Source organism: Pogoniulus pusillus, chromosome 4, assembly GCF_015220805.1.
Source record: "Pogoniulus pusillus isolate bPogPus1 chromosome 4, bPogPus1.pri, whole genome shotgun sequence".
NCBI lineage: Eukaryota > Metazoa > Chordata > Aves > Piciformes > Lybiidae > Pogoniulus > Pogoniulus pusillus.
Genome location: NC_087267.1, coordinates 48,296,368 through 48,323,197, shown reverse-complemented (window position 1 = coordinate 48,323,197; position 26,830 = coordinate 48,296,368). Strand labels below are relative to the sequence as shown.

The window sequence follows — 26,830 nt, the reverse complement described above, 5'->3', positions numbered from 1 at the left end:
CCTCATTAAAGAATTTGTTTGTTTTAAAAAGCTACACAAAGGATTACAGGGCTTTTGCAGAGATATGTGAGGAAAAATGTGGTTATGCAAAATGTTCCCTCTCCTAAGCCTTTGCTTTCCTCTGACTTCCAGGAGCTCTGAATTGAGTTTGCAGTGCATGGCTTAGCTCACTACAAAGCTCGGGGTCAGTAATTAGAATCACATGGACTCGAGGTCACCGACTCTGATGGTAGGTGAAAGTGCCAATTTAGACTGGAAACGTGCATTAATGTGATGCAGGCCCAGGGAGAAACCTGCTGTGGGATCTGCAGACGACCACAGCCAGGATGGGCTCTAGAAGTGTTTCTCAAGCTGTTACTTGAATTTGCCTCACTTCTGGTAAACATTGTGTGGTGGCACACTGATCAGCAACGAGGAATTCTCACTCTGGAGTACGAATCTCCACACATGGTGTTAATCAGGGTAACTCCATGCTATTATGTGTGACTTCACACGGCTTCAGTCAAGTGGGTGAACTCCTTTCTACCCACCTTTAATCAATTAGGAGAGGGTTTAAAGTAAAGTGTTTAAGCCAGTATTGAACTGAACAGGGATTCTGTTGAGGGGGGTTCTGTTAAGCTGGCACAAACTTTAGGCAATGTGTGATCTTTGTTAGTTGCCTCCTCCAGCTGCCTGATAGGTGAGAAACAGTAGCTTGGAGGCTGTGAAGAAACACCGCCAAGGTCCCACTGTGACTTGTGCAAGATCCTTGTAAACTGAGTTAGGGTATGTAAAGGAGAGACAGAAATAGATAAGCATGTGTAGCAGAAGGAAGCAAAACCCCCCAAACAAGGTCGGCCATCCACCATGCTTCCTCTTAGCAGCTGCTCCTTCCCAATAAAATAGAGGAGAAAACCATACCAGCCAACCAAAGGAAGAGAAGATAACGAAGGAGCAGTCAAAGAAAGATGACCTGGGCGTTAGGAGTGTGCAAGGGGGTCAGGTCTTTGATGTCCCTTCCTGTAGTGCAGTTAGGAGGCACAATGGAAAGGTTGGTGGAGCCAGGTTCAGAAAGAACAAAGGGAAATGGCCCTTCACACACTTACTGGTAGAGCCCTGAAATCTGTTGCCAAAGGATATTTTGGATGATAAAGGTTTACAAGAACACATGGGGAGAGAGAATAAATACCTGGACTATAAATTCACTGGGGGCTCCTAAAGGCACGGAAACCACATTCCACTGAAGAAACCCTCCAAACGCAAAGCAGCTGGAGGCTGGGAGAGCAGCTGGGAGAATGATCGCGTTGTGTTTTCCTTGTTCATACTCTCGCTTTGGTGGCCACTTGCGACCATTGCTGAGCACAGGGTGTTGGGATAGCTGCACCCGAGCTGCACATGTTTGCTGTGTCAGAAGAGAGCACGTAGCTCGGTGCAGAACAAAACAGGCACACTTGCACCTCTTCCTGCCTTACCGACTTTTTCCAGCTGGGCATTTTGAGGAGAGGCATTAAAAAGCTGTGCTACTGAGTAGGTTACAAGAGGAACGATCCAACCGGAGCCCACGCGGCACAATTGCCATGCAAACACGAACTGGCTTCCAGCTGTTCGTCCGAATATAACCGAGGGCAAAGTATAAAGGGGTGATGAACTCTCCGTTTGTCTCCAGGCACACTGGCCTGAAACTGGGCTCCCTCACGTTATCTTGAAGATCCTAGCAACAGCTTAGCCAAGGGAGTGCTTTCAACTCCAGCTGCTCCTTTGACCACTAACAGCGTTTGTGTTCCTGTTTAAATAAGATAAAGAGGCTTTAAAAAAACGGAAAAGAAGGGAGGGGAGGAAAGGAGCAGAGCTGACTGCCTCATTTGGGTTGGAATCCTCATCTTGACTTGAGGAGCAAAGACAGGATTCTGGGTTATGGGTTTTTTTGGCAACTAATTTAACAGATTCTAGAATACCTTTTATCGTTCAAAGTTGTGCTGGACTAAAATGTATGGAAAGACCGAGAAGAGGGGTTGAGTATCTCCCTGCCAGAGGTTAAAACCTTCCTCCTCTGCTAGGTGGTTGTGGTCCTTTAATTTTTCGTTATTATTTTGCGTGGGTTTTTTTTCCCTCGTGTGTCTTTGTTGTTGTTTTTCCTCGCTTTTGTTTGTGGCTTTCTTCTACTCGGCACGGAGAGAAGTCGCTGCGTTTTCTCATTCGCAGCATCAGTCACGCCGGTCCCAGGTTCACGCCGAGTAGCTGTAAAACTTTCCGAGGGAAAGGGAGTCACTTTTACCGCCTGTGTGGGGGTGGCGAGGAGAGAGAGGCAGAGGGGTCCCAGAAGCAACTGGGTCTCCGCTCACGAGCGGCAGAGGGGTCTCCGCGCTCCTCCGCGTTCGTAGGCTGTGTAATTGCCGAGGAGGCAGTGAATCACATCTGTGTAAAGCCCACTGAGCGAGGGGGCTCCGGCAAGCTCTGTTCCAACCGGTCTCAGGCAGCTGGGGTAACATCAGAAACAGCAGCCAACAGCGAGCAAAATAAAAGGGGTGAGCCCACCGGACACTGCAGCAGAGCCAAGCCCCCGCTCGGTACGAGTGCTCCTGCCGGCGGGGAGCAGCGGGCGGTCGATGGACGACCTCGGCGGGACCCGGCCCCTGCGGCTGCTCTTGCTCCTGGCGCTGGTGCCTTCGCTCTGGGGCCAAGGTAAGTGCGGGGAGCTGCGCGCCGAGCTGAGCGGCCAGCGGCCGCCGGGCTGCGCTCATCCCCCGCGGGCCCGGCTCTGCCCCCGGGGCAAGCGGCGCGGCATTCCGGGCGTACCGGTAAGCTGGGGGACGCCGGCACAGCCCCACCTAACCGGAACGCTGTCGGCGGCGAGGAAGCTCGCCGGCCTGCCCCATCGCTGGGCTGGCTGCCCTGGCGGTACCGCCGTCTTACTCGAGGCGGGAGGGTGCGGAGCGGTATCCCGCGGCCGCTAGAGCAGGCCCACGGGAGATGGGACGGGACGGCAGAGCTTCCCCCTTACCGGTACCCCCGGACGTCCTGGGTAGGCTTTGAGGCATCTCTGCTGTCAGCACAATGGGGCTCGGACTCTGGCGCTGGGTTTGGCGCGAACGAGCAGGCGCTGCCGTTAGAGCCGCGCGGGTCCGGGTGCTCGGAGCGCGGCCGCAGACCCCGCAGGCGGGCGGCAGCAGGGCGGCTCGGCTCCCCCTCTCTGTGTCCCCCACCCCTGGGCGTCCCGGGCAGGCTTGAAAGCACCACTGCCACGTTCAAGCGAGCAGAAAGGCGTGGCGTGCACCGGGGCAGCCGCCGCCCGAGCAGTTATCGCTGCCTCGGAGGGTCTGCGTGAGGCTCCGCGGGGACGGACCGTGCCGCGGGGAGCCGGTGAGTCGGTGGGTGGTAGAGCCGAGTTGCGCTGTCTACCCGCATCTAGAGCCAGGCGCCCCCCGGGCTGCTGGCGCTGGGCCCGGGGCGAAACACCGGGGACCGCCCGAGGATTTGGCCGTGTCCAGGGGATTGCGACATGTCGGGACTGCTTGCGCTGCCGGCTGCCGTCGCATGGTGCCCCACTGCCAGCGGAGCTTGCACTGGAACGGGCTGCCCAGGAAGGTGGCTCAGTCTCTGCCTCCGGCCGCGTTCGGAGCGCGGCTGGACGTGTTCCTGTGCGGCGTTACTGTGGGTGCCCCTGCTCAGGCAGAGGGGTTGGGCTCGGTGACCCTAGCCGGGCTTGCTGTCCCTTCTAACCCCTACCGTTGTGTGACTGCGTGAAGGGCACAAAAGTGATGGGTGCCGAAAGGGGTAGTCAGGAGAGGCGTCAGGTCTGATCTGCTGGCGACCAAATTACACCCCCCCAAAAAGGGCAAGGTCAGCGGCTGCTTGAAACCTCAGTGGAGCAGGAGCAGTAGCGAGGCGAGGAGTGCAGTCTGCTTGAAGACAGGATGGGAGGCACCGGTGGATGACACTGTGCTTTGAGGATGGTTCTGCAAGCAGGGGTCTGGTGCTGGGCCACGGCTCCCTTATCATCCTGTGCACTTCTTGCCTGTTCTCTTAATGACGTGTAGAAAGAGGATACTGATTTAATTCCCTGTGGCATTCCGGTACAAATGTAACTGGTAACATAGGACAAAGGAACTACTTCTCATCTGGTGGTAATGAATTTATCATAGGTAATGCTCTGGGATGCTCTGCCCTTGGAAGAAGTGGTCCTTGAATGTTAACCAGCTTGGGCCCCTTTATCTTCTAGTACCCTAGGAGATTTCTCCTAGCAGTTGCTTGGAAAGGCCAATGTTGGCCCTGCTGAAGTTCAGGGTTGTGGTCATCCTTGCTGTTCTACCTGTACCACACAAGATCCTCAACTCCACCAGCTCATGGTCACTGCAGGCAGATGCCACCAACCTTTGCTGCTTCAGCTAGAGCCTCCTCGTTACCGAGTGTGAAATGCAGCTTTGCTCCTCCTCAGTGACCCAGTCGCCCAGGCATGGCACAGCCTAGCTTTGGAAACCAGCCTCATCCTCCCCAGTGGCCAATGGCTTTCTTGGCTGCTTTGCATCACTAAGGAATCACCAAACCATCAGCTGGGGTCCTCGTGAAAAAACAGCAGAGGTGATCACAAGGAGGCTCAGAGTGCTGGAGCACCTCTCCTGTGAGAGAGACTGAGGCAGTTGGGGCAGTTCAGTCTGAAGAGGAGAAGGCTCCCAGGTTACCTTATTGTGACCTTCCAGGATCTGAAGGGGTCTACCAGAAAGCTGGGGAGGGACTTTTTAGGCTGCCAGGGAGTGATGGGACTGGGGGGAATGGAGCACCGCTGGAAATAGGCAGATTCAGATGGGATGTTAGGAGGAAGTTGTTCAGCATGAGGGTGGTGAGAGCCTGGAATGGGTTGCCCAGGGAAGTAGTGGAAGCCTCATCCCTGGAGGTGTTTGAGGCCAGGCTGGCTGAGGCTGTGTGCAGCCTGCTCTAGGGTAGGGTGTCCCTTGTCATGGCAGGGGGGCTGGAACTGGCTGATCCTTGTGGTCCCTTCCAACCCTGACTGATTCTGTGATTCCATGATTCTCTGACTGTCTTCAGTGGAACAATCAGGTACATCTGAATATGGAGCTCATTCTTGGCAAGGGTAGGAGCCTTAAAAACGTTCTGAATTTTACAGTGTAACTTTGGTTTATTGCAAACACTGATTTTTGTTGCTGCCATGTGAACTACCATCTTCTGATCTGCTTAACGTCACTATGTCCAGCGCGTGAGCAGTTCACCCTCTAGCTGCATCTTTGGCATGTCTTGGTACTAAACCCACAGTTTTAACTCACTAAACATCTGGAGATGCCTCTTCAGGGTGAGCTTATAGTTTGTAATGAAAAAAAAATGTTCCACTGACTTTGTGGAATGAGTTTTATTTTAAGGTTATGATTTCTACATGAGCTTTTATAGCAGTACATTTATAAGCAGCACATGGGTGCAGGTAGGACTTACAAAAGGCTCTTCTTGTCTGTTACCACAGATAAAAGTTCACATCCTACCAAAAATCACAGTTCTGAAAGGTGAGTCCTATCTCTAAATTAGTTTTCAGCTGAGTTTTGTTTTAATAGTCCATTTTCTGACGTGGCATTTTAGTGCAGTCAGGGAAAGAGCAACATTCTACAGTCATAGAATCCACCAGGCTGGAAGAGACCTCCAAGCTCACCCAGCCCTGCCCAAGCACCCAGCCCATGGCACTAAGTGCCCCAGCCAGGCTTGGCTGCAACACCTCCAGCCACAGCCACTCCACCACCTCCCTGGGCAGCCCATTCCAATGCCAATCACTCTCTCTGCCAACAACTTCCTCCTCACACCCAGCCTAGACCTGCCCTGGCACAGCTTCAGCCTCTGTCCCCTTCTTCTGTCCCTGGCTGCCTGGCAGCAGAGCCCAACCCCACCTGGCTACAGCCTCCCTGCAGGCAGCTGCAGGCAGCAATGAGCTCTGCCCTGAGCCTCCTCTGCTGCAGGCTGCACCCCCCCAGCTCCCTCAGCCTCTCCTCACAGGGCTCTGCTCCAGGCCCCTCACAGCTTTGTCGCCCTCCTGTGGACACCTTCCAGTACTGCAACATCTCTGCAATGGAGGAGCCCAGAACTGGACACAGCACTGCAGGGGTGGCCTGGGCAGTGCTGAGCACAGGGGTACAAGAACCTCCCTTGTCCTGCTGCCCACACTGCTCCTGAGCCAGCCCAGGATGCCGTTGGCTCTGCTGCCCACCTGGGCACTGCTGCCTCCTGTTCAGCTACCCTCTCCCAGCACCCCCTGGTCTCTTTCTTCCCGGCTGCTCCCAGCCACTCTGTCCCCAGCCTGTAGAGGGTTGCCTGGATCACAGACAGGCTCTTGCAGCAGCTGTACAGAATAGCTGCTGCTGTAGACTGTTACTTAAACCGTTCTGTCTGTCTGATCTAGGGAGAATGCTGCTGCTGTGGAAATTACCCAATCCTTTCTACTTCTGCTTAGTTTTTGCACAGTTCCCAGAAACAATTCAGGGTTTCTCGTTCCAGGAATCATTCTTTTGGGCAACATTCTTAGGCTTATCTCTCTTTTGCAGAAAATATTCAGTACAGCAGCTGAATAAGCAATTATGACATTGTAGAACTCTAAGGTTATGCAGATTTTAACCACATCTCTTGCTTTGACCTCCCAACAATGTGTCAAGCTGGTTAAGATCAGCAAGCTACCTTCTTTTTAACAGGCAACCATCTGCTGGTACACATTTTATCTGTGTAAGCATAGTTCATGGCCAGCTCCTGAGCGCTTCATGTCTACAAAACCTTTGCAGTTGGTGACTCTGAGTCACTTTGCACCCAGGAACTCTTGTGAAGAAGATCTACACAGAGAGCTGACTTGTGTCTTCCTAAGACTGGTGAAATCTCTCAGAATGCTGCATATGCCACCTTACCACCAGGACAGGCATCCTCACTGCCACCACACTGCCATGGCTCCAGGCCATCAGGACACACATCCTCACTGCCACCACACTGCCATGGCTCCAGTCCACCAGGACAGGCATCCTCACTGCCACCACACTGCCATGGCTCCAGGCCATCAGGACACACATCCTCACTGCCACCACACTGCCATGGCTCCAGTCCACCAGGACAGGCATCCTCACTGCCACCACACTGCCATGGCTCCAGGCCATCAGGACACACATCCTCACTGCCACCACACTGCCATGGCTCCAGTCCACCAGGACAGGCATCCTCACTGCCACCACACTGCCATGGCTCCAGTCCACCAGGACAGGCATCCTCACTGCCACCACACTGCCATGGCTCCAGGCCATCAGGACAGGCATCCTCACTGCCACCACACTGCCATGGCTCCAGTCCACCAGGACAGGCATCCTCACTGCCACCACACTGCCATGGCTCCAGGCCATCAGGACAGGCATCCTCACTGCCATGGCTCCAGTCCACCAGGACAGGCATCCTCACTGCCACCACACTGCCATGGCTCCAGTCCACCAGGACAGGCATCTTCACTGCCACCACACTGCCATGGCTCCAGTTCTCTTGGGTGTCCTGCTGCACTTCCCTTTTGTTTTCACAGGGCCAAGGTAGCGATAAAGCTGTGCTTGGTTGGTGATGCTGCTCTGGCAGGGGAGTTGCCTGGATGATCTTTTGAGGTGCCTTCCACCCCCAGCATTCTTAGGGATTCTGTGATTTTGCCAGAGTAGGCTGTGCAGAGGCAATCCTGCTGCCATCTCACAGATGTCTGCTTCATCTCCATGCTTTTCTGTCTGCTAATAGCAAACAGCTGAGTTGCCTCACAGCTTACCAAGAGGAGCAGCCAGTCTATTCCTGGATGTTACAACTTTCCTCTGGGGTTCTCCCTCCAAGTAAAAGGGCACATTTCAGCTGAACCCAGGCAGTATCATCAGCCTGTCCCAGAAGCCTTTGGCCTCAAGGGTACCTGAGACTTCTCTGCGTGATTTGTGTCAGGCACTTGGCAAATCAGTTCAAGGGGCATCAGGTTGGAAGAGCAGTCATCTGATTCCCATCCAGCCACCTCTGGCACTGCAGTTCTGAGGGGTGCCCCCAGCCCACTAACTGTGACAGGAGGAGTGTGAAAACACTTGGAGAGAAAAGAGACATCACTTTCCACACAGCACTGAGGCCAAGATGTGATTGGAGAGTAGCTGCTACCAACTGCTTCCCACTACCCTTCCTTTCAGATGCTCTGCTAGTTTGAAGCTGGCTAGAATGTTTTGGTGAGAGGAATTAGATGCTAGGCTGTGAAAAGGAGCAGTGGTGAGGCTGCTGCACTCACAGGCTTGCTGAGATGGATAAGAACCAGAACATAAATGTAGTTAACACTACTCTCTGTCTTTGGGGCTGCACTTCTCTCTAACCTGACCTGTTGTCTGTGTGACTAATCCATCTGCTTCCTAACCCCCCTGCCCGACCCTCCAAGCTCACCTTTGAACATAAGGCAAAGTCTGGGGTAAGGGAGAGGGGTGGAAGGTGGAAGGGCAGTTGGGAGCCCCTCCTGGGCACTCAGGTTTCTGGGAGGGCTGCTGTGCTTCTGTACTTTTTGACTACTTCTGTAGGTATTTTAACTGCTTGTCTGTTGTGCTGAGATGTAGCTCTAGCTTCATTCATTCATTTTCCAGTGGCTGCGTCTAGTCTGGGTGATTTTCTTAAGTGTGGGGGCAGGTAACACCAAACCCTCGTGGACTCCTTGCATTACAGACTTGTAGTGACCAGAAGCTGTTGGCACAAAGGGCCTCAGCGTGAGCTGCTTCGCCAGAGATTTCCAGCTGGGAGCCACGTGTGTCTGTGCCTGTACAGTTGAATCCGCAACCCTGGCAAAGTGCAGTTAGGAGACAACAGATCTGTCCTGCTTCTAAATGCTCATTAACAGCTGGAAATGCCAAAAGAGTCAGAATCAGTGCCTGTGTAATCAGGAGGTGACACTCCAAGTGTGAGAGACACAGTCTGAGCCTGGGAGAGCAAAGATTTGTCCCTGATGGACAAAACAAACTGCAGAGCCAGGCCAGAGGAATTGTTTTCCATTGGTTTATTGTTACATTTCAGAGGAATGGCCTTGAGGGTGGACTCCTTTTTTTTTTTCTTCTTCCCTCTCCCCCTTCTTGTTTTTCCCTTCCCTCTATTCTCAAGAGCTCCTTACCAGGACCTCTGGAGGCTATGGACTGTGATGTCACTGAAGCAGCCTGGACCGCAGCTCTGCCTCAGCACACCCTCTGAACTCCTGCTGTGGCTGGATGCACTCCTACAGGCAGGCTTGCTCAGCTCGGCCTGCGTTGAGTTCTTGTTACTTGGTTGGAGTAGCTGTGTGTTGCCAGAGCTGGGAGAGAGGGACTGGTGGCCGGAGCCAGGGGTTGTCCTTCTGGGGAGGAACTTGGCCGAAGGCTCTCTTGTGCGAAGCCATGCGCAAGCCTGCAGCCAGCTCTGCGCCTCCTTACATCAGCATCACTTTTCAACGCAGATGAGACTGATTGCAGGCAACAGCACTGAGAAAACATCCTTATCTGCAACACATTGTGTGAGAGCTGATGTGGACAATGTTTGTTAGCGAGGCACTGGCAGGCAGAGCTCCAGGCAGGGTCCCTGTTCCCTGCAGAGATGGAACACAAATTCATGTCTTTGAGCACAGGCAGATCTTTCCTTTACCAGAGTGATTTTCTCTGCAGCACTGCGAACTGGAGTCAGCTTTCAGACACTGGTGTCAGTTCTGGACAGGCAGAGGAATGCAGGACAAATACTGCCTCCATTTCATAACGACAGGAGCCTGACCATGAGTTCTGGCGATGTGAGTGAGACCAGAAAGGTGACCTGGGTCATAGCAGTACAGACCTCTGTTACATACAAGAATTTAATGTATATCATAGAATCAGTCAGGGCTGGAAGGGACCCCAAGGAGCAGCCAGTGCCAACCCCCTGCCATGCCCTGGCACACCCTACCCTAGAGCAGGCTGCACACAGCCTCAGCCAGCCTGGCCTCAAACACCTCCAGCCATGGGGCCTCAACCACCTCCCTGGGCAACCCATTCCAGCCTCTCACCACTCTCCTGCTCCACAACTTCCTCCTCACCTCCAGCCTCACTCTCCCCACCTCCAGCTTTGCTCCATTCCCCCCACTCCTGCCACTCCCTGACAGCCTCAAAAGTTCCTCCCCAGCTTTTTTGTAGTCCCCTTCAGGTACTGGAAGGCCACAAGAAGGTCACCTGGGAGCCTCCTCTGCTCCAGCCTGCACAGCCCCAACTATTTCAGGCTGTGCTCACAGCAGAGCTGCTGCAGCCTCTCAGCATCCTCCTGGCCCTGCTCTGGACACTCTCCAGCATCTCCACAGCCCTCTTGTGCCAGTTCATCTATGACAGAGTTACAGGAGACAGTGTAAAAGGCTTCCTGATGAGAGAGTAAACAACATTTACTGTTCTCCCCTCATCCACCACACTACCTCGTTGTAGAAGGCTGTAAGGTTAGTGAAGTGTAATAGTGCCTTCAGAAATCTGAGATGACTTCTGGCCAAGCACAAGTACACAATGCATTTACAGTTATATACAGGTTAGAAATAACACAGGAATCCAAACTCCCTCCCAGACAAAGAAACTGCCCAGAAAGGCTCAAAGCTACCTCCTCTTCCTGCCTCTGCTTTCCCAGACAGACAAACAAAAGCAACCAGCAAACCTTATGTTGTTTTCTGTTAGCCAAGGTTAAGGGAGAGATACTAGAGTGGAGTGCAGAGGAACCACAAAGGTCCAGTGCCCCAGGGCAGAATGGGGCAAACTGCTGACAGGTTTGCTTTTTATCCCTCTCAGCAAACCAAAAAATGATACAGACTTCATCTTCTTTTTACATCCAATGATCTAATTTCTCTCATTAAAATATTCCACTTAGCCTCAAACCAGCAGTGGAGGTTGTACAGAGGTTGGCACTGGCCTCTTCTCAAAGCTGGCTAATGGTACAATGAGGTGGAATGGTCTCAGGCTGTGCCAGGGCAGGTTCAGGCTGGATGTCAGGAAGAAGTTGTTGTCAGAGAGAGTGATTGGCATTGGAATGGGCTGCCCAGGGAGGTGGTGGAGTGGCTGTGCCTGGAGGTGTTGCAGCCAAGCCTGGCTGGGGCACTTAGTGCCATGGGCTGGGTGATTGTCCAGGGCTGGGTGCTAGGTTGGGCTGGCTGAGCTTGGAGGTCTTTTCCAACCTGGTTGATTCTGTGGTTCTGTGAGCTCATAACGATAATGAAGACTAGCCAGATAATGACAGCATCCAGCAGCCTTGGCACTCAGGGGTGCAGCCTGCCAGGGCCATCAGTCAAAACCCTTAGGAAAGCAAGAGCAAGCATCAGAAAGCTCTCCCCTTGGTTACCAGATGGGTTTCTACACTTATTTCTTGGAGAAGGAGCTGTTTGGTGTCTGCACTACGAGATAATTGATAGGAAAATGTGACTGGTGTTTCATTCCAAGCCCTGCTGCACCTGCTGTGCAGTGAACTTTTGCACTTGGAAGCAAACCTGCAGTGCTTCTCAGTTCATTAGCAGTATTTAGGTTTATTAAATTGGAGACCTGCAAAAATCAGGCTCTGCACAGAGCATTAACTTCACTATACTTGTCCTCTTAATGTCAGGGCTGGTACAAATTGGTATCTGTACTGAGTTTTCTCTTTGCTGTGTTGTCAAAGTGCTCTATGCCTTTCTGTCTCTCTGTGCAGTGCTTCTGCCTGAACAGACATACTTGTGAGTAAACAGCTTACCTGGATAGCCACCCTAGGGAAGAAGACAGTTCTGGGTAGTACAGGCTGGATGTGAGGAGGAAGTTGTTGGCAGAGAGAGTGATTGGCATTGGAATGGGCTGCCCAGGGGAGTGGTGGAGTCACTGTGCCTGGAGGTGTTGAAGCCAAGCCTGGCTGGGGCACTTAGTGCCATGGGCTGGGTGCTTGGGCAGGGCTGGGTGCTAGGTTGGGCTGAGTGAGCTTGGAGCTCTCTTCCAGCCTGCTTGGTTCTGTGTGAATTAGCTTGTGGTGAGACTCATCTGTGTTTCTTACCAGACTATTATTTGGTCCCTCCCTCCCCTCTATTCTTAAGGATTTAAAAGGCTGCTTGTTGCTACTGCTGCTTTTAATAGTACAGGAGGCTGTGTCTTTGTCTGGAAAGTTAAGGGGTGCTGCAGGATTGCTTCCCCAAGGAAGGAATGCCTCCAGCACTTGGGCTCATTGCACTTTGCTAGCAGATGCTTCCCTCGGCCATGGCTGCCTTTTGGACAGGTGCACTTCCCTGTGTGTACACTAGGGAGAGGAAAACAAAACTGGCTCACTCTCTCTGTTTCTTTTTTTCAGCTGCCAGATGCAACATCATTTGTTAACGTTGTATGAAATAGATGATTGTGGTTTTCTTTCTTCTTTCTGCAGACCTTCCAATGGAAGAATGCTGTGAGAACGGTATTGAATGGGCAAATAAAAACAGAATATGTACTTCTCTACCATTCATAGCTGAGTCCAGAGAATGCAGGTATGGTGTGTTAAATTAAAATATGTATTTTATGTCTACAGCTCCCTGAAGGGAGGCTGCAGACAGGTGGGGTTGGGCTCTGCTGCCAGGCAGCCAGCACCAGAACAAGGGGACACAGCCTGAAGCTGTGCCAGGGCAGGTTCAGGCTGGATGTGAGGAGGAAGTTGTTGGCAGAGAGAGTGATTGGCATTGGAATGGGCTGCCCAGGGAGGTGGTGGAGTCTCTGTGCCTGGAGGTGTTGCAGGCAAGCCTGGCTGGGGCACTTAGTGCCATGGGCTGGATGACTGGGCAGGGCTGGGTGCTAGGTTGTGCTGGGTGAGCTTGGAGGTCTCTTCCAGCCTGGTTGATTGTGTGATTCTGTGATTCTATAGCTGTTCATTACTCAGTGCTGATCCATGGAACAGTGATAAAGCTGATGATGATGTCAAACCAAAGCTAAGCCTGGGTCTCAGTGTGCTTATGAAGCTAGTGCTGGTAAAGCTTTGCTGTTCTTCAGTGCAGTGATTGGTGAGACTGTCCAGTTCACAGACTCCCCAGCCTATATAACCAGCTGTAGTTTGGTATGGATTTGGAAGCAAGTCCAGGTTAGGGGCTCACAGTCATGCCACCTCATTAAGATGTTTTCAATCTATTAAGCACATTAATTGGTTGAGTCTGTAAAACACGGTGCAGGTCTTGCCCTTCATCCAGTTTACTCTGAGAGTCAGTACCTGCTGAGCACCTCCTTCTGTTCCTTTAAGTCCTTGTGGTTTTTGCTGTAGTGTGGAGTTGTGCAGCTCTGATGTGTTTAACAGGCACTGTCTGTCAGTCAGGCGTTTTTCCACTGTGCTCTCCTCACGGGGCTTTGGCTGACTGTGGGCAGGCATCTCAGTGTGGCTCCCTGCTGCCAGCAAAGCTGCTTCGGTTTATGGGTGTGTGAATGTAGCCCTAGCCATGGTCCAAATTCCTGGGCAGAAGTTCTATCAAGAAACACCACAGATGCTGTAGATGAATACCCTGTGGATTGGAGATCTACTTACCCATGTGTGTGAGGCACTCGTTCAGGACACTTCCTCCTGCCTGGTGCCGCGCGGGCGATTGCCCTGCGGTTCTTCGGTGAGTTGCTGCTCGGGGGAACCAAAAGCTGAAACCAGAGAGCTTCCCAGTTGTGTGGCAGTGTCCAACAACTGTCAGATCTATGTGAACATAGAAAACACTAATCTTTAGTTCATTAGTAGATTTCTTAGCTTACAGAATTCACAGAATCACAGAATTTCTTAGATTGGAGAGGACCTTCAAGATCATCGAGTCCAGTCGATAGTTTCACACGGACAGCTCCCTGACTTGGATTTGCTGGCACATGATGGGACACTCTTCACTGTTACTTAATCTGGCAAACAAGTATTTAAACATCTAAATGATTATCACACCAGTATTTTGGCTATGCTGAATCTCTCACGTGGTGGGGACATTTAATTTGCCATTGGCAGTTTGCTCTCCAATGCTCTCGCTAACATCTAGCTTCTGGTGCTGGCAATTTGTGACTGGAGGGGCAGTTTCACCTGTAAAACACATTGCAGAGCTGCCCTCTATCTTTTCAAATGAACTGCAGTGTGATTTAACCTTGGTAACTGCAGAAGTGTTGGACTGACCTTTATTATGGAAAGAATGTGTCTTGCAGGCAAGGCTGCCTGTGTTTTTTGACTTGCACGTTTATACTGGCATGGAAAACAGCCTTTTATGCGGAGGAATTGACAGATAGGATTTTAAACCCCAATTTAGGAAATACTTGGAAGGATCAGGAGAGTTACAGACAAAACAGGGAGGAAAATACAGGAAACCAAGTTTACTGAACTATCTTCTGCAGCCCCCATTACAAGAGGGATGTGGAGATGCTGGAGTGTGTCCAGAGCAGGGCCAGGAGGATGCTCAGAGCTCTGCTGTGAGCACAGACTGAAAGAGTTGGGGCTGTGCAGACTGGAGAAGAGGAGGCTCCCAGGTGACCTTCTTGTGGCCTTCCAGTACCTGAAAGGGGCTACAAAAAAGCTGGGGAGGGACTTTTGAGGCTGTAAGGGAGTGCCAGGACTGGGAGGAATGGAGCAAAGCTGGAGGTGGGGAGAGTGAGGCTGGAGGTGAGGAGGAAGTTGTTGAGCATGAGAGTGGTGAGAGGATGCACTGAGGCAGCAAACAATAGCAGCAGAGCATGAACACAACAGCAGAGCACACTGCATCACCTGCTCAACTGCTTTATCAGTGCATCCTGAGACTAAGAGGCCTCTGGACAAGAGCAGCCAATCAGAATGGCAGTCAGCCAAGCCTGACTGTATTATTTGAAGCCATAGGCTTGCTCTGCCCACATTTGGGAAAAGCAGAGGCCTTGCACAAGCTAAGCCTGTGTGCCTTGCTTACCAAAGGAGCAAAACAGCCCTGGGCAGGCAGAGTCCTAAGACTCGGTGGCTCCAGGTTCTTTGTCCTCTTTCCCACGGTTGCTTCTCCCTCTAGCAGAAAACCATGTCTGGGCAAGCCAGGAGATGGATAAGCCTGGTGTTGGCCTATTCAGGCCTGCTAGGACAGCAGCATAGCTGTGAGGTGACAGTGATGTAGTGCTGAATGGGGAGCAGGTAGAGGTGAGTGCTCTGAGTGCTGGCCGACAGAAAAGGAGTGAGTGGCTGCGGTCCAGCTGCGCTCGTCCGAGGCTGTGTGACAGATGAGTGTGGCTGCTCCTGGAGCTTGCCTTCCCTCCCTAAATGTCAGCAGAACTGGCACCTCTCCCTGCTTGCCTTTTCCCAGTTGTGATTGCAAACTGGGTAGCTGTGAGAGGTAGAGAAAAATCCCTCCCTGGGCAACCCATTCCAGGCTCTCATCACTCTCATGCTGATGATCTTCCTCCTCACGTCCGCGCTGACTCTCCCCACCTCCAGCTGTGCCATGGTTTTCTCTGCCATGTGCCAAGGAGTTGTACCTGTGTTAAGGCCACACAGGTGTTTACAGCCACAAACAACATTTCCACCAGTGCCACTTCTCTGCAGGAGGTGGGCAGTGGAGTGTGGGTTTCACTGCTGCTGTTGTGAGCATGAACAAAGGGTATTTTAACCCAGCATTCAGCTGATGCTTACTGCCTTCTTGCAGCTGGGGTGGGCCACATGACTTAGGGATGCAGCTGTGGGAAAGGTTTTTCAGAAACATCTGTTTGGGTTGGAATGGCCAATTTGTCAGATTTCAGAGACATCACTTGGGTGTGGAGGGGGGAACGAAGAGCCACCTTGGACATCAAGCAGCCCTACTGAAAGCCTGCTGTTGTTCAGTTGTTGGTTGTTTGTTTATCTGTGGCTAGCATATCTGCCTCCTCAGCAGGGCTTGGAGGACTAACAGAGCTGGAAAGTCTCAGCTCCCACACTCTTGGGCTTGAAGTTCAGGTTTCCAAAAGCCCTGACAGTCAGACCACCCCAGAACTGGGCAGGGAATGGAAACTCTGCTTCAGAGGGAATTTCAGCAACAAAAAGGCTGGATACTCTTCAGACTGGAACTGAGTCAAATGTACAAAAAAGCCTCAGCCATTCTGCCAAATAAAGTTACTGTCCTGGGCACAGCTCCTTGCTGGGAATTCAGAGCCTCTTTTAGAGTCACTTCCTCATGAAGTTACCCTGGGTTTGGTTCTGTGCACTGGAACCTCGTAGCTGTTGTTGTCCAGGGGAGAAAGGCACAGCCAGACCATGGCAGAATCATAGAACCAAGCAGGCTGGCAGAGCCCTCCAAGCTCACCCAGTCCAACCTAGCACCAGCCCTGGCTAACCAACCAGACCATGGCACTAAGTGCCCCAGCCAGGCTTGGCTGCAACACCTCCAGGCATGGCGACTCCACCACCTCCCTGGGCAGCCCATTCCAGTGCCAATCACTCTCTCTGACAACCGTTCACCACCACTCTCTGGGCTCAGCCCTCCAGCCAGTTCTTGACCCATAGCAGAGTAAATCTGTGCAAGCCAGGAGCTGCCAGCTGTGCCAGGAGCTCCTTGTGGCAGACAGTGTCAAAGGCTTGCTGCAGTCCAGTAGACCAATAGATATGGACTGTGTCTCCTCAGGAATGTAGCTTGGCAGCAAACCCCTCCAAAAAACTTTAAACAGCCTTTTCAGACATAAGAACTGTCACAACCTGAGTGTCCACAATCACAGAGTCATAGAATCAGCCAGGCCAGAAGAGACCTCCAAGCTCATCCGGTCCAACCTCATCCTGTGGTCATCTAGAGCAGAGAAGCTCCTCCAGAGGTGATTTGTAGAATCATAGAATCAGTCAGGGCTGGAAGGGACCACAAGGAGCAGCCAATGCCAAACCCCCTGCCTTGCCCAGGGACACCCTACCCTAGAGCAGGCTGCACACAGCCTCAGCCAGCCTGGCCTCAAACACCTCCCTGGGCAGTGCATCGGAATCCACGCGGATGAGGGCTGCAGGAGCTGGAGGCTCAGCAGTGCAGCTAACCAGTCCTTCTTCGCCTATGCTCTCAATGGATCTCCAAGAGGATTTTGAAGACAAAGGGTATTGGCTTGCTGAGTGCATTTGCATAGTTTTATGTCTTCCTAAGTAATGCTCAAAGAAGCCCAGCAGCTTGCTGCTCTCCGTGCCCTTGGACACCCTGGGGTGCGTGGAGCATGAGTGTGCCTAGCAGGTTGAGGGGAGGTTTTCCTCCCTAGTGCTCTGCCCTGGTGACACCACCACATCTGAGTACTGTGTTCAGTTCTGGGCTTCCCAGTTCCAAAGGGACAGGGAAACACTAGAGAGAGAGGGCTCCAAGGATGGTTGAGGAAGTCCAGTGCCTGTCCTGTGGGGAAGGGCTGAGAGAAGACTCTCTCAGAAGACTGAGACAGGATTTTGCTCATGTCTACAAGTATCTGAGGGGTGGGTGTTGAGGAGAAGGGGGCAGTCTCTTTTCAGTGGTGCCTCGTGAGAGGATGGGGGACAGCCAACACCAACTGGAACACAGAAAGTTCCACCGTGACATGAGGAGAGACTTTTTTCCTCTGGGGCTGCTGGAGCCCTGGAGCAGCCTGCCCAGAGAAGTTGTGCAGTCTCCTCTAGAGACTGTCAAAACCTGCCTGGGTGCATTCTTGTGTGACCTGCCTTAGGTGATCCTGCTTTGGCAAGGGGCTTGGAGCCTGTGGAGGTCACTTCCACCCTCTACCATTCTATGGTTCTATGAAACTTTACTCACAGGTCAAATAACTGGAGCTGAGGAGGAAACTGGATGAATACTCCTAACACAAAGAGAATATGTGCAGTGTTGTTGGCCTGTAAGCTGGGTGAGATTTCCTCTGCTGATGGGTACAGAAGTGGATTTTAAGGGGTTTCAGTGCATTTATTGTTGAGCTCTAAGCCATCAGGGCATGCCTTTGAGATGCCCCTGATAAGTCTATTAGCTCGAGTTGCCTTTGGGATAGATTCCATTCCCCTTAGCAAGTAGGGTAAGAGTGGAACTGAGCTAATCACAAGACACCTGGATGTGTTTCCATCTTTTGATGTGTAGTCTGATTTCTTACTCAACTTCTTCCTCTCTCCCAGTGCCTATTACAGGAGGCAGTGGCAGAAAAGCCTTGGACTGCAGGCTGCACTCGCAATGCAGTTATGTTTAGAAGCACAGCCAGCAAAGCAGCGCTCTGTGTAGAAACGGAGCAGAGAGAAGGGAGACACCTTCTTCAGCCTGCTTTACGTTCAAGAGTAGAACAGGAGTGGTTGAGTATAAACCCTCCTCATGCAGATCTTTTCCACAGGAATGAGTTTTCAATTTAATCCCTGAAACTGAGATAAAGAGGAGAGTTTTATGAGCAGTGGAACTAAGAAACCTGTCCCCTCTCCAAGACTTCATGCTCTGGAATGCTCTGCTCTCCCTTGCTTTTCTCCTCTTGCTTGCTGTACACTCTGTGTATAGCATATTCTCACTGTGACTCTCCTTGGTGTCTTCAGTGCCTCCCCTGTCCCCAGCTGCCTCAGGGAGCAGCACTCGGGAGCTTCCTTCGGCATGTTCGCTGCAGCGAGGGGCAGCAGGGGTGAGAGTAGGGAGCTGAGCTGCCGCCATGGAATCGCAGGCTCCCACCGCCTGCAGGGGCTGCCTTCTGCACCTGCCCTCCCTTCTGCCGCCAGCTGCCACAAAGCACGCAGGAACGTGGGCGCTGGAGCCCTGCGGCAGGCGGTGGAAGTTGCCATTTGCTGTCACCAGAGTCATTAGCAGAGGCTTGCAAGGCGGGCAGGCAGCTGAGCCTGGTTGAACACGGCAAGGCGTGCTGCCCCAGGGGGTAACTGAAGGCGTGCAGGAGCGCTGCGCCTCCCTCTGTGTCTGACCCTCTCTCCGCTTGCTCCCTCCCTGTGCAGCGTGACGCAGGCGCAGTGCTGCCGCAGCCAGGTGCAGAAGCAGTCCTGCGCGGACGGGATGGAGTTCGCCAGCGTGCGGGACGAGTGTGACTCACACAGTGCCGACAATTCCACCTGTGAGGCTGAGTACTTCAAGGTGAGACATCAGACCTGCTCCTCCGCGTCTCTGAGAAGTGGCATTGCCTGCCTAGGCTGGTGCTCAGGACTGGCCCTGAAGGTCACCATGCTCGGGTTGATGCACATAAACCTTCCCCCCCCAACCCTCCTGTCCCTGTTAAGGCTGTGGACTTGGTGCCTCTTTGAAAGAAGCAGTTCCTCGTTGGGTGGAGCAGACTGGTGACGTTTTAGCAGAGGCAGAGGGCTCTGCTGAGGTGCAGAAGCGTGGAAGGGCTTTAATGGAAAACTGCTTCTGCAGGAAGGCATCAGTGCCGTAGGAATGCAGCGAGGAGCTGGGATGCTTTGCTGACTTGAGCTTTCATTAGAGCTTCATGGCCTAAGGTCAAACTGAGTGGTTTTCAGTACTGGTGGTCCAGAGGGGTAGGACTGAAGTTAATCCTCTCAGTGTACTCACAATTCCAGCTTGTTTATGTGTCTGTCGTTAACATGACTTCAATTTACAACTGAGTGGAGACAGCTGTGTGCTTGTGATAGCAGTGTTTGATGTCAGAATAAAAAGGACTAGCATTGGCATCTTTGGTGAAGCTGTGCCCTGCCCTCTGCCTTTATTCCTGTCCTTGCTTCTCTTTCTTGATGGGGACCATGTTCATACCACTCTCCAGAGTGTTTCTTGGAAGAACATTCCACTGCTCAGATCATGGCTCTCACTGTGACCCAGGCATAGCTCACTCTGGGCTTGTTGGGGCTTTCCCTTCACTGTTGATGAAAATAGGTGAGAAGGGTTCTGGTTCTTCCCACTGCTCGAAGATGTTGAATGTTTTGGTTCATTCAGGTATCTCAGCATGGTCCTGGCAGTCAGCTGCTGCTGGTGGCAGGACTGTGAAGTAATCCATGTCCTTGCTGTGAACAGAAGAAAGCTAACACACTCTGCTGAGCCTGGCACTTATGGGCTGTCACAACTGATCTGTGTGTGCACTGTGATTTTGTCTGCCAGTGGACTGTGTCCCCCAGCGGGGGTGCATGTCACCTGTTAACCATGGTCAGGGTACAGCCTGCTCCTAGAGCATGGAGCTCTGTGCAGCCTTTCATGTTAAGAAGCTTGTCCATCTCAGTCTGAATGTGGCACAAGAAATATCTAGCCCTCTGTGTGGGTACTTGGCATTCAGTGCCATGGCCTAGATGACTGGATAGGGCTGGGTGCTAGGTTGGACTGGATGAGCTTGGAGGTCTCTTCCAAACTGGTTGATTCTATGATACTTAGAAGGGCTATGTACAAGGACTGCAATGGGTGCTCTGTGCTGCTTTAGCACATGCATGGGACAGTGCTGCTCAAAGAAACTCACTTTCCTGTCAACTAACTGGTGCTTCCTCAGGTGTTACTGATGTTCCTTCCAAGTGACTGGACTTCTCTGAAGGTGGCAGCTGTGTGTGGTGACAGCTGTGTCATTAACCAAAATGGGCTGCCCCTGAAAATCATGATACTGTGATACTATGAGATACTCAGGCTCTGGCATTTCAGTCTGCACTCCAGTTGAGTGCACTCTGCAGGTGGCCTGCACAGAGCCAAGCACAGGACCAGGCCCTGTGCAAACTGGAGGAAATCCTTTCTTTGCTCTGCCTCCCACAAACATATGTCTTATGGCCTCCCCAAAACACCACTTGCCACTTAGAATCATAGAAGCAGTCAGGATTGGAAGGGACCACAAGGATCACCTAGTTCCAAACCCCCTGCCAAGCCCAGGGACACCCTAGCCTAGATCAGGCTGCACACAGCCTCAGCCAGCCCAGCCTTAAACACCTCAGGGCTTCTTGAAGAGTTTGGAGGAAATCTTCCATCAGTCTGCCAAGGTGAGATTGATGCTACTGGACAAATGTGCACTGGAATCAGCCTGTTCATGGCTAGGGACTGCCCTGATTTCTTCATTCTTTCTTTCTTTCACAGACATGTTGTTACTGTTGCTTGCTGGGAAAGGCTGCTGAAATTCAAGGCCAGGGTTGTGAACCCAACCCAAAGCTCGGGCAGCAGTGTGGGACTGTCTTCAGAGCCTGCTGCGTGAAAGACCAAGGCGGCATCCATGTGTCCATCAGCGATGATGTCCCTAAAAGGGAGCAAGGTACTTTATGTTACAGCCTGTGACAGAGTGAGACACAAATGATGTGGGGTACGAGGAGTGCTTCTGTTCAGAATTGTATCTGTTGAAATGCCTCTAATGTGAGGTGTCCTTTGAGTGATTTATCAGAGAGCTCAGGTTTTGGGTGGTAATAGCTGGAATGGGCAGCACAGGAGGCTGCCAGCCTCTCACCACTCTCCAGCTCAACAACTTCCTCCCCACCTCCAGCTTTGCTCCATTCCCCCCACTCCTGCCACTCCCTGACAGCCTCAAAAGTCCCTTCCATCTTTTTTGTAGCCCACTTCAGATCCTGGAGGGCCACAAGAAGGTCACCACTTGGACCAACTGTTTACATTAGCTTCTGTATGACCAAAAATATCCCTCGAGTGTACTAGCTTGTCCTTGTGCACAAGGGCTTGCTCTCACGTCTGTGGTGTATTGTCTGTAAGTCAGTGGTGGTTGAATGGCCTTGTGGACAGTCACTGAAATGAGACTCAACTGCCTAAGAATAACCAGAGGACTTTGAGACTGTTTTTACATGTCTCACTACCAACCTGCCACTTCCCCTGCATTCAGAGTGGCAGGAGTCCATTAGCTAGTCCTCAGGGAAGCAGTGGGGTCAGGCAGTGGAGATATTCAGCCCTTCTCTGTCTTCTGTGTGATGAGAAGGAGCTCAGGATACATGTACATAGCAGAAGTACCACTGATCCAAACTGTCTGAGTTAAGGTATAAAAAGTACATTTCATAGAAGAGAATCATGGAATCAGCCAGGTGGGCAGAGCCCTCCAAGCTCAGCCAGCCCAACCTAGCACCCAGCCCTGTCCAGTCAACCAGACCATGGCACTGAGTGCCTCATTGGAAAGATTGCCATGGGAAGGTGCCCGAAAGCTGGGTGTGGAGTTCTTTTTTGGGAGGAATCACTGAGGTTGGTGTAATTTTCATTAAAGCTGTGAGCACCCTAAGCTACTCTAAAGTCAGTGGAAGCCAAGCATGCCTCAGCAGGAAAATGAGGTTAAGCTCTGTTTTAAAGCCCAGTGTTAAGAGCCTGCACTTGCAAATCTCAGCCTAGATGTAGCCTGTGACCACAGTGTGGCTTTCATGTTGAGTGGTGGAAAATGCCTCATAGCCACATGCATTTGCACGACAAGTTTTAAGCACAAGATAGCTGTAGAAGATGTAAATAATCCTCTTTAATTTTGCCTCACTGATTCAAAACCCTGTAAAAGTCCCATCCCAAGCAGGCACTTTCTTACTGCGAGAAGGAAAAGTGCCTTCTCCTGTAATGCTCATCTCTCTTTCCAGTTGAAATTTCAAAGGAGGAACTGGACCAAGAAGATCCCTACCTGCATGATGGCTGTAGAGGTAAGTCGGGTCCCTGGTCCTCTTAGCCACCTTTTCATGACTGCCTCCAAAACAAAGTAAAGCAAACTAAGATCCTGAGAGTAGGCAAAGCCTTTTGCTTAGGCTACCTGTGGGTGAAAACAGCAGAAAGCAGATCCTGTGTAAGAAACAGCAGGCATTGTGTGATGCTTGGCAGGTAACAGAATCACTGAACTGCAGAGGCTGGGAGGGACCTCCAGAGATCACCCAGTCCAACCCCCCTGCCAAGGCAGCATCCCCAGGGTAGTTGGCACAGGAATGCATCCAGGTGGGGTTTAGAATGTCTGCAGAGAAGGAGACTCCACAGCTCCTCTGGGCAGCCTGCTCCAGGGCTCTGTCCCCCTCACTGTAAAGAACTTTCTGCTCATGTTGAGCTGAGACCTTCTCTGTTCCAGTTTGTATCCATCGCTCCTTGTCTGATTGCTGCTGACCACCAAAAGGAGCTTGGCCTCATCCACTTGACACCCACCCCTCAGATATTTATGGACATTGATCAGATCTCCTCTCAGCCTTCTCTTCTCCACACTGAACAGCCCCAGGGCTGTCAGTCTCTCTTCATAGAGGAAATGCTCAAATCATCCCCATGGCTCTCTGCTGGACTCTTTCTAGCAGGGTCCTGTCTCTCTTGAACTGGGGAGCCCAGAATTGAACACAGTATTCCAGGGGTGGTCTCATTGTGGCAGAGTAGAGAGGGAGAACCATCCTAGATCTCCTGGACACAGTAGTTCTTAAGTGCAGGAGAAGCATTATCTCCTGCAGAGGGGTTTGTCTTATCCAGCTGAAGCTTAGAATCACAGAGTCGTTTAGGTTGGAAGGGACCTCCAAGATCATCTAGTTCCAACCCCCTGCCATAGGCTTGAACTACACATTTAACATTCATTTCAGTTCTAGCAGGTAACTTAGAGCAACCTCTTCTAGTGAGAGGTGTCCCTGCCTAGGGCAGGGGGTGGGAAATGGATAATCTTTGAGGTCTCTTCCAACCTAAACCATGCTATGATTCAGAGGTGTTCCTCATTGAGTCTGTGGAGTACACTGGGTTCAGCAGAACGTGGGGATCCTGTATTAAATGTGTGCTTTCTTCCATTTCTCTCTGGGAATCATAGCATCACAGAATCAGTCAGCATTGGAAGGGACTCCAAGGAGCAGCCAGTTCCAACCCCCCTGCCGTGCCCTGGCACATCCTACCCTAGAGCAGGCTGCACACAGCCTCAGCCAGCCTGGCCTCAAACACCTCCAGCCATGGGGCCTCAACCACCTCCCTGGGCAACCCATTCCAGCCTCTCACCACTCTCCTGCTCAACAACTTCCTCCTCACCTCCAGCCTGACACTCCCCACCTCCAGCTTTGCTCCATTCCCCCCAGGCCTGGCACTCACTGGGTGAGCTGTGGCTCCTTCTAATGCCATTGCCTTTACCAGCACTCTGTACAGACCTAAGTTTCTTTGGTGTATTTGCTGATTACCTGTGAGAATAGACCAGTGCCAACCTCCCCACAATGTCCTTTCAAGTAGCTGTAGATAGCAACGAGGTCTCCTTTCAGCCTCCTCTTTGTCAAGGCGAACAGCCCCAGCTCCTTCAGTCTGTCTCAGCTCCGACACTCTCTGTGTTTAGTTATCTGCTTTTCTAAGTCAGAAAGCATCCTGTGCATGAATAAATTGTTTCAGTTCCTGTGAAGAGCTTTTTAATTACAAAGGTTTTCTTAAACTCTCCAACTAGGTGGTGGGCCCTGCTCTCAGCAGTGCAGGGACACAGGATCCAGCTACGTCTGCTCCTGCTTTGTCGGCTATCAGCTTCAGCCAGACGGTGTCAACTGTGAAGGTAAAAGACACAGAACTGCTGCCTCCATTAGCAGCATCTTTGATTTGAAAGAGCAGGAGTAGATTGGGAAAAAAAAGGTCCAGAGGGAAGAGGTGAGAGCATGCTTGTGCCAGCTGGGGAAGGAGGTGAGATCGTTAAAAAGGTGATTTAAATGGAGTGTTGGAATGAGGGTGGGGAGATGGAAGACTTAGAGTGGGCAAGAGGCAGAAGATGCTAAATTTATTGCTGTGAGCAAAACCAAACTAAAATACCTGCTCTCTTTTGTAACAGTAGAGAGCAGTTGCTAAGGCAAGGAGGAAGAACTGTTAAGTTTCTTCCAGAGATGTAAAAGGGATGTCAGATGGAACGGGGAGGGATATTGCTCATCATCCTTCAGACATGTGCAACGCAGACTTCTGATTCTGGGCTAGCCAGCCTAGGCTCCTTTTGTTGCAAACTGAGAGAAACAAGCACTCCAGGGCACAATTCGTCTTTCATTGCCCTGTGTAGCCATTCCAGGATGAAAACCATAACTCCTTTTCTGCCATTGACTGCTCAGGGAGCCTGGGTAAGTAGCTCAGATACAGTCACAGAATCACAGAATCAGTCAGGGCTGGAAGGGACCCCAAGGAGCAGCCAGTGCCAACCCCCTGCCATGCCCTGGCACACCCTACCCTAGAGCAGGCTGCACACAGCCTCAGCCAGCCTGGCCTCAAACACCTCCAGCCATGGGGCCTCAACCACCTCCCTGGGCAACCCAGTCCAGCCTCTCACCACTCTCCTGCTCAACAACTTCCTCCTCACCTCCAGCCTGACACTCCCCACCTCCAGCTTTGCTCCATTCCCCCAGTCCTGGCACTCCCTGATGGCCTAAAAAGTCCTTCCCAAGCTCTTTTTTGAGCCCACTTCAGATGCTGGCAGGCCACAAGAAGGTCACCTGGGAGCCTCCTCTGCTGCAGCCTGCACAGCCCCAACTCTTTCCGTCTGTGCTCACAGCAGAGCTGCTGCAGCCTCTCAGCATCCTCCTGGCCCTGCTCTGGAATATGAAGTAGTCTTCAGAATGTGAAATACATATTGATGATTGCTGAGGTTTGCACTAATCTGGTGTGAAATATAAAAAGGGAACTCCTCTACATTTGATGCACATGGATGCCAAGTGTTCTTATGCATTCAAAGAGAAAATAAACACCAAAGAAATGTACATGAGAAGCTATGAAGTAGAGAGTGAAGGAGGTGTTTAAGGCCAGGCTGGCTGAGGCTGTGTGCAGCCTGATCTAGGCTAGGGTGTCCCTGGGCTTGGCAGGGGGTTTGGAACTAGATGATCCTTGTGGTCCCTTCCAATCCTGACTGATTCTATGATTCTAAGTGGCAAGTGGTGTTTTGGGAAGGCCATAAAACATACGTTTGTGGGAGACAGAGCAAAGAAAGGATTTCCTCCAGTTTGCTTCATTAGCATTGTCACTGTAAACATCTGCTGCTGAGCTCAAATGATGTTGTCCCTTTGCTTTCACTCAGTACAACTTCCTTCTCCTTTTCAAGTACAGCAAATCAGCAGCCCTAAGGCCTGTTACCAACAGAGTCAAAACATCCTCACTGGCTCATGCTCTGACATCACAGATGAGCAGCCACGTTGTGGCTGGGTGAGCGGGAGGCCAAATCCACCCTGGTCTTGTTACCCTGCACGCAAAGTAATGACTGGTTGGAGAGGATTGATTTGCCAGAGATGATTTGGGATGATTGATTTGCCAGAGAGTGATTGGCATTGGAATGGGCTGCCCAGGGAGGTGGTGGAGTGGCTGTGCCTGGAGGTGTTGAAGCCAAGCCTGGCTGGGGCACTGAGTGCCATGGGCTGGGTGCTAGGTTAGGCTGGATGAGCTCAGAGGTTGATTCTATGATGCTGTGTGCCCACAGCTAGCCTTTGACCTCATCTCTGCAGTGGTTCCACGTTTCACATTTACTCTCTCCCTCTTCTTTATTACCATGTGTTTGCAAACCCCAGACATCAACGAGTGCATCACTGGCACTCACAGCTGTGGCATTGGGCAGACCTGTGTCAATACGCTGGGGTCCTTCCGCTGCCAGCGAGACACCAGCTGCGGGACCGGCTATGAGCTGACCGATGACAGTCGCTGCAAAGGTATGTCCTGGGCAGAGACACTGGCAGCCTCCAGGCTGCAGTGAGAAAAAGAAGCACCTCACTAGATCATGCTCTTTTGGTAGCCTGCAGTTATGCAAGCACACACAGGGCTAGTTTCTCTGAGACAATGGTTTTCCACCTTGCAGGTGACAGATCAGCCTGGCTGTGGACTACAGCAAGAGACTGCCAGGAGCAATAACCGGAGCTGGTTTTGCACTGGCAACTTGTACTGCACTGTTGTGGAGCTAGTTTGGGGACTGAACCAGCTGATTTTGGAGATCTAGCACTCATGCTGTAGTCATTTTTCTGATGTTTGCTTCTCAGTCTTTGAAGTAAAATTTCTGGTGATTTGAAAGACATCAGAGTTAGGCTGTGATGGTTTGGGTGTTACCTGCCCCCCCCTACTCTTATGAAATCACCCAGACTAGACTCACTCAAGCTGGAAGTTAGAATGAAGCTTTATACTTACAAATCAGCACAAGATATAAGCAGATAGGTACAATATTTACAGCTA

General features: G+C 51.7%; 1 protein-coding gene across 5 annotated transcripts in view; it reads left to right on the top strand.

Annotated features, from left to right (window-relative positions):
• The first annotated feature begins 1,389 nt into the window (after positions 1-1,389).
• Positions 1,390-26,830, top strand: part of FBLN1 (fibulin 1) — a 58,024-nt gene continuing 32,583 nt past the window's right edge. For 2 of the 5 annotated variants that reach the window (XM_064142829.1, XM_064142828.1), the window contains exons 1-7: positions 1,390-2,661; positions 12,337-12,436; positions 18,775-18,910; positions 20,834-21,005; positions 22,306-22,365; positions 24,099-24,200; positions 26,179-26,316. In XM_064142829.1, the coding sequence (XP_063998899.1) occupies positions 2,586-2,661; positions 12,337-12,436; positions 18,775-18,910; positions 20,834-21,005; positions 22,306-22,365; positions 24,099-24,200; positions 26,179-26,316 (784 nt within the window). In that variant the 5' untranslated portion in view covers positions 1,390-2,585. Of the gene's footprint in view, positions 2,662-2,710; positions 2,778-3,093; positions 3,340-12,336; positions 12,437-18,774; positions 18,911-20,833; positions 21,006-22,305; positions 22,366-24,098; positions 24,201-26,178; positions 26,317-26,830 lie in introns of those variants that run through there. The other 3 variants (XM_064142830.1, XM_064142832.1, XM_064142831.1) reach the window with 3 other exon arrangements.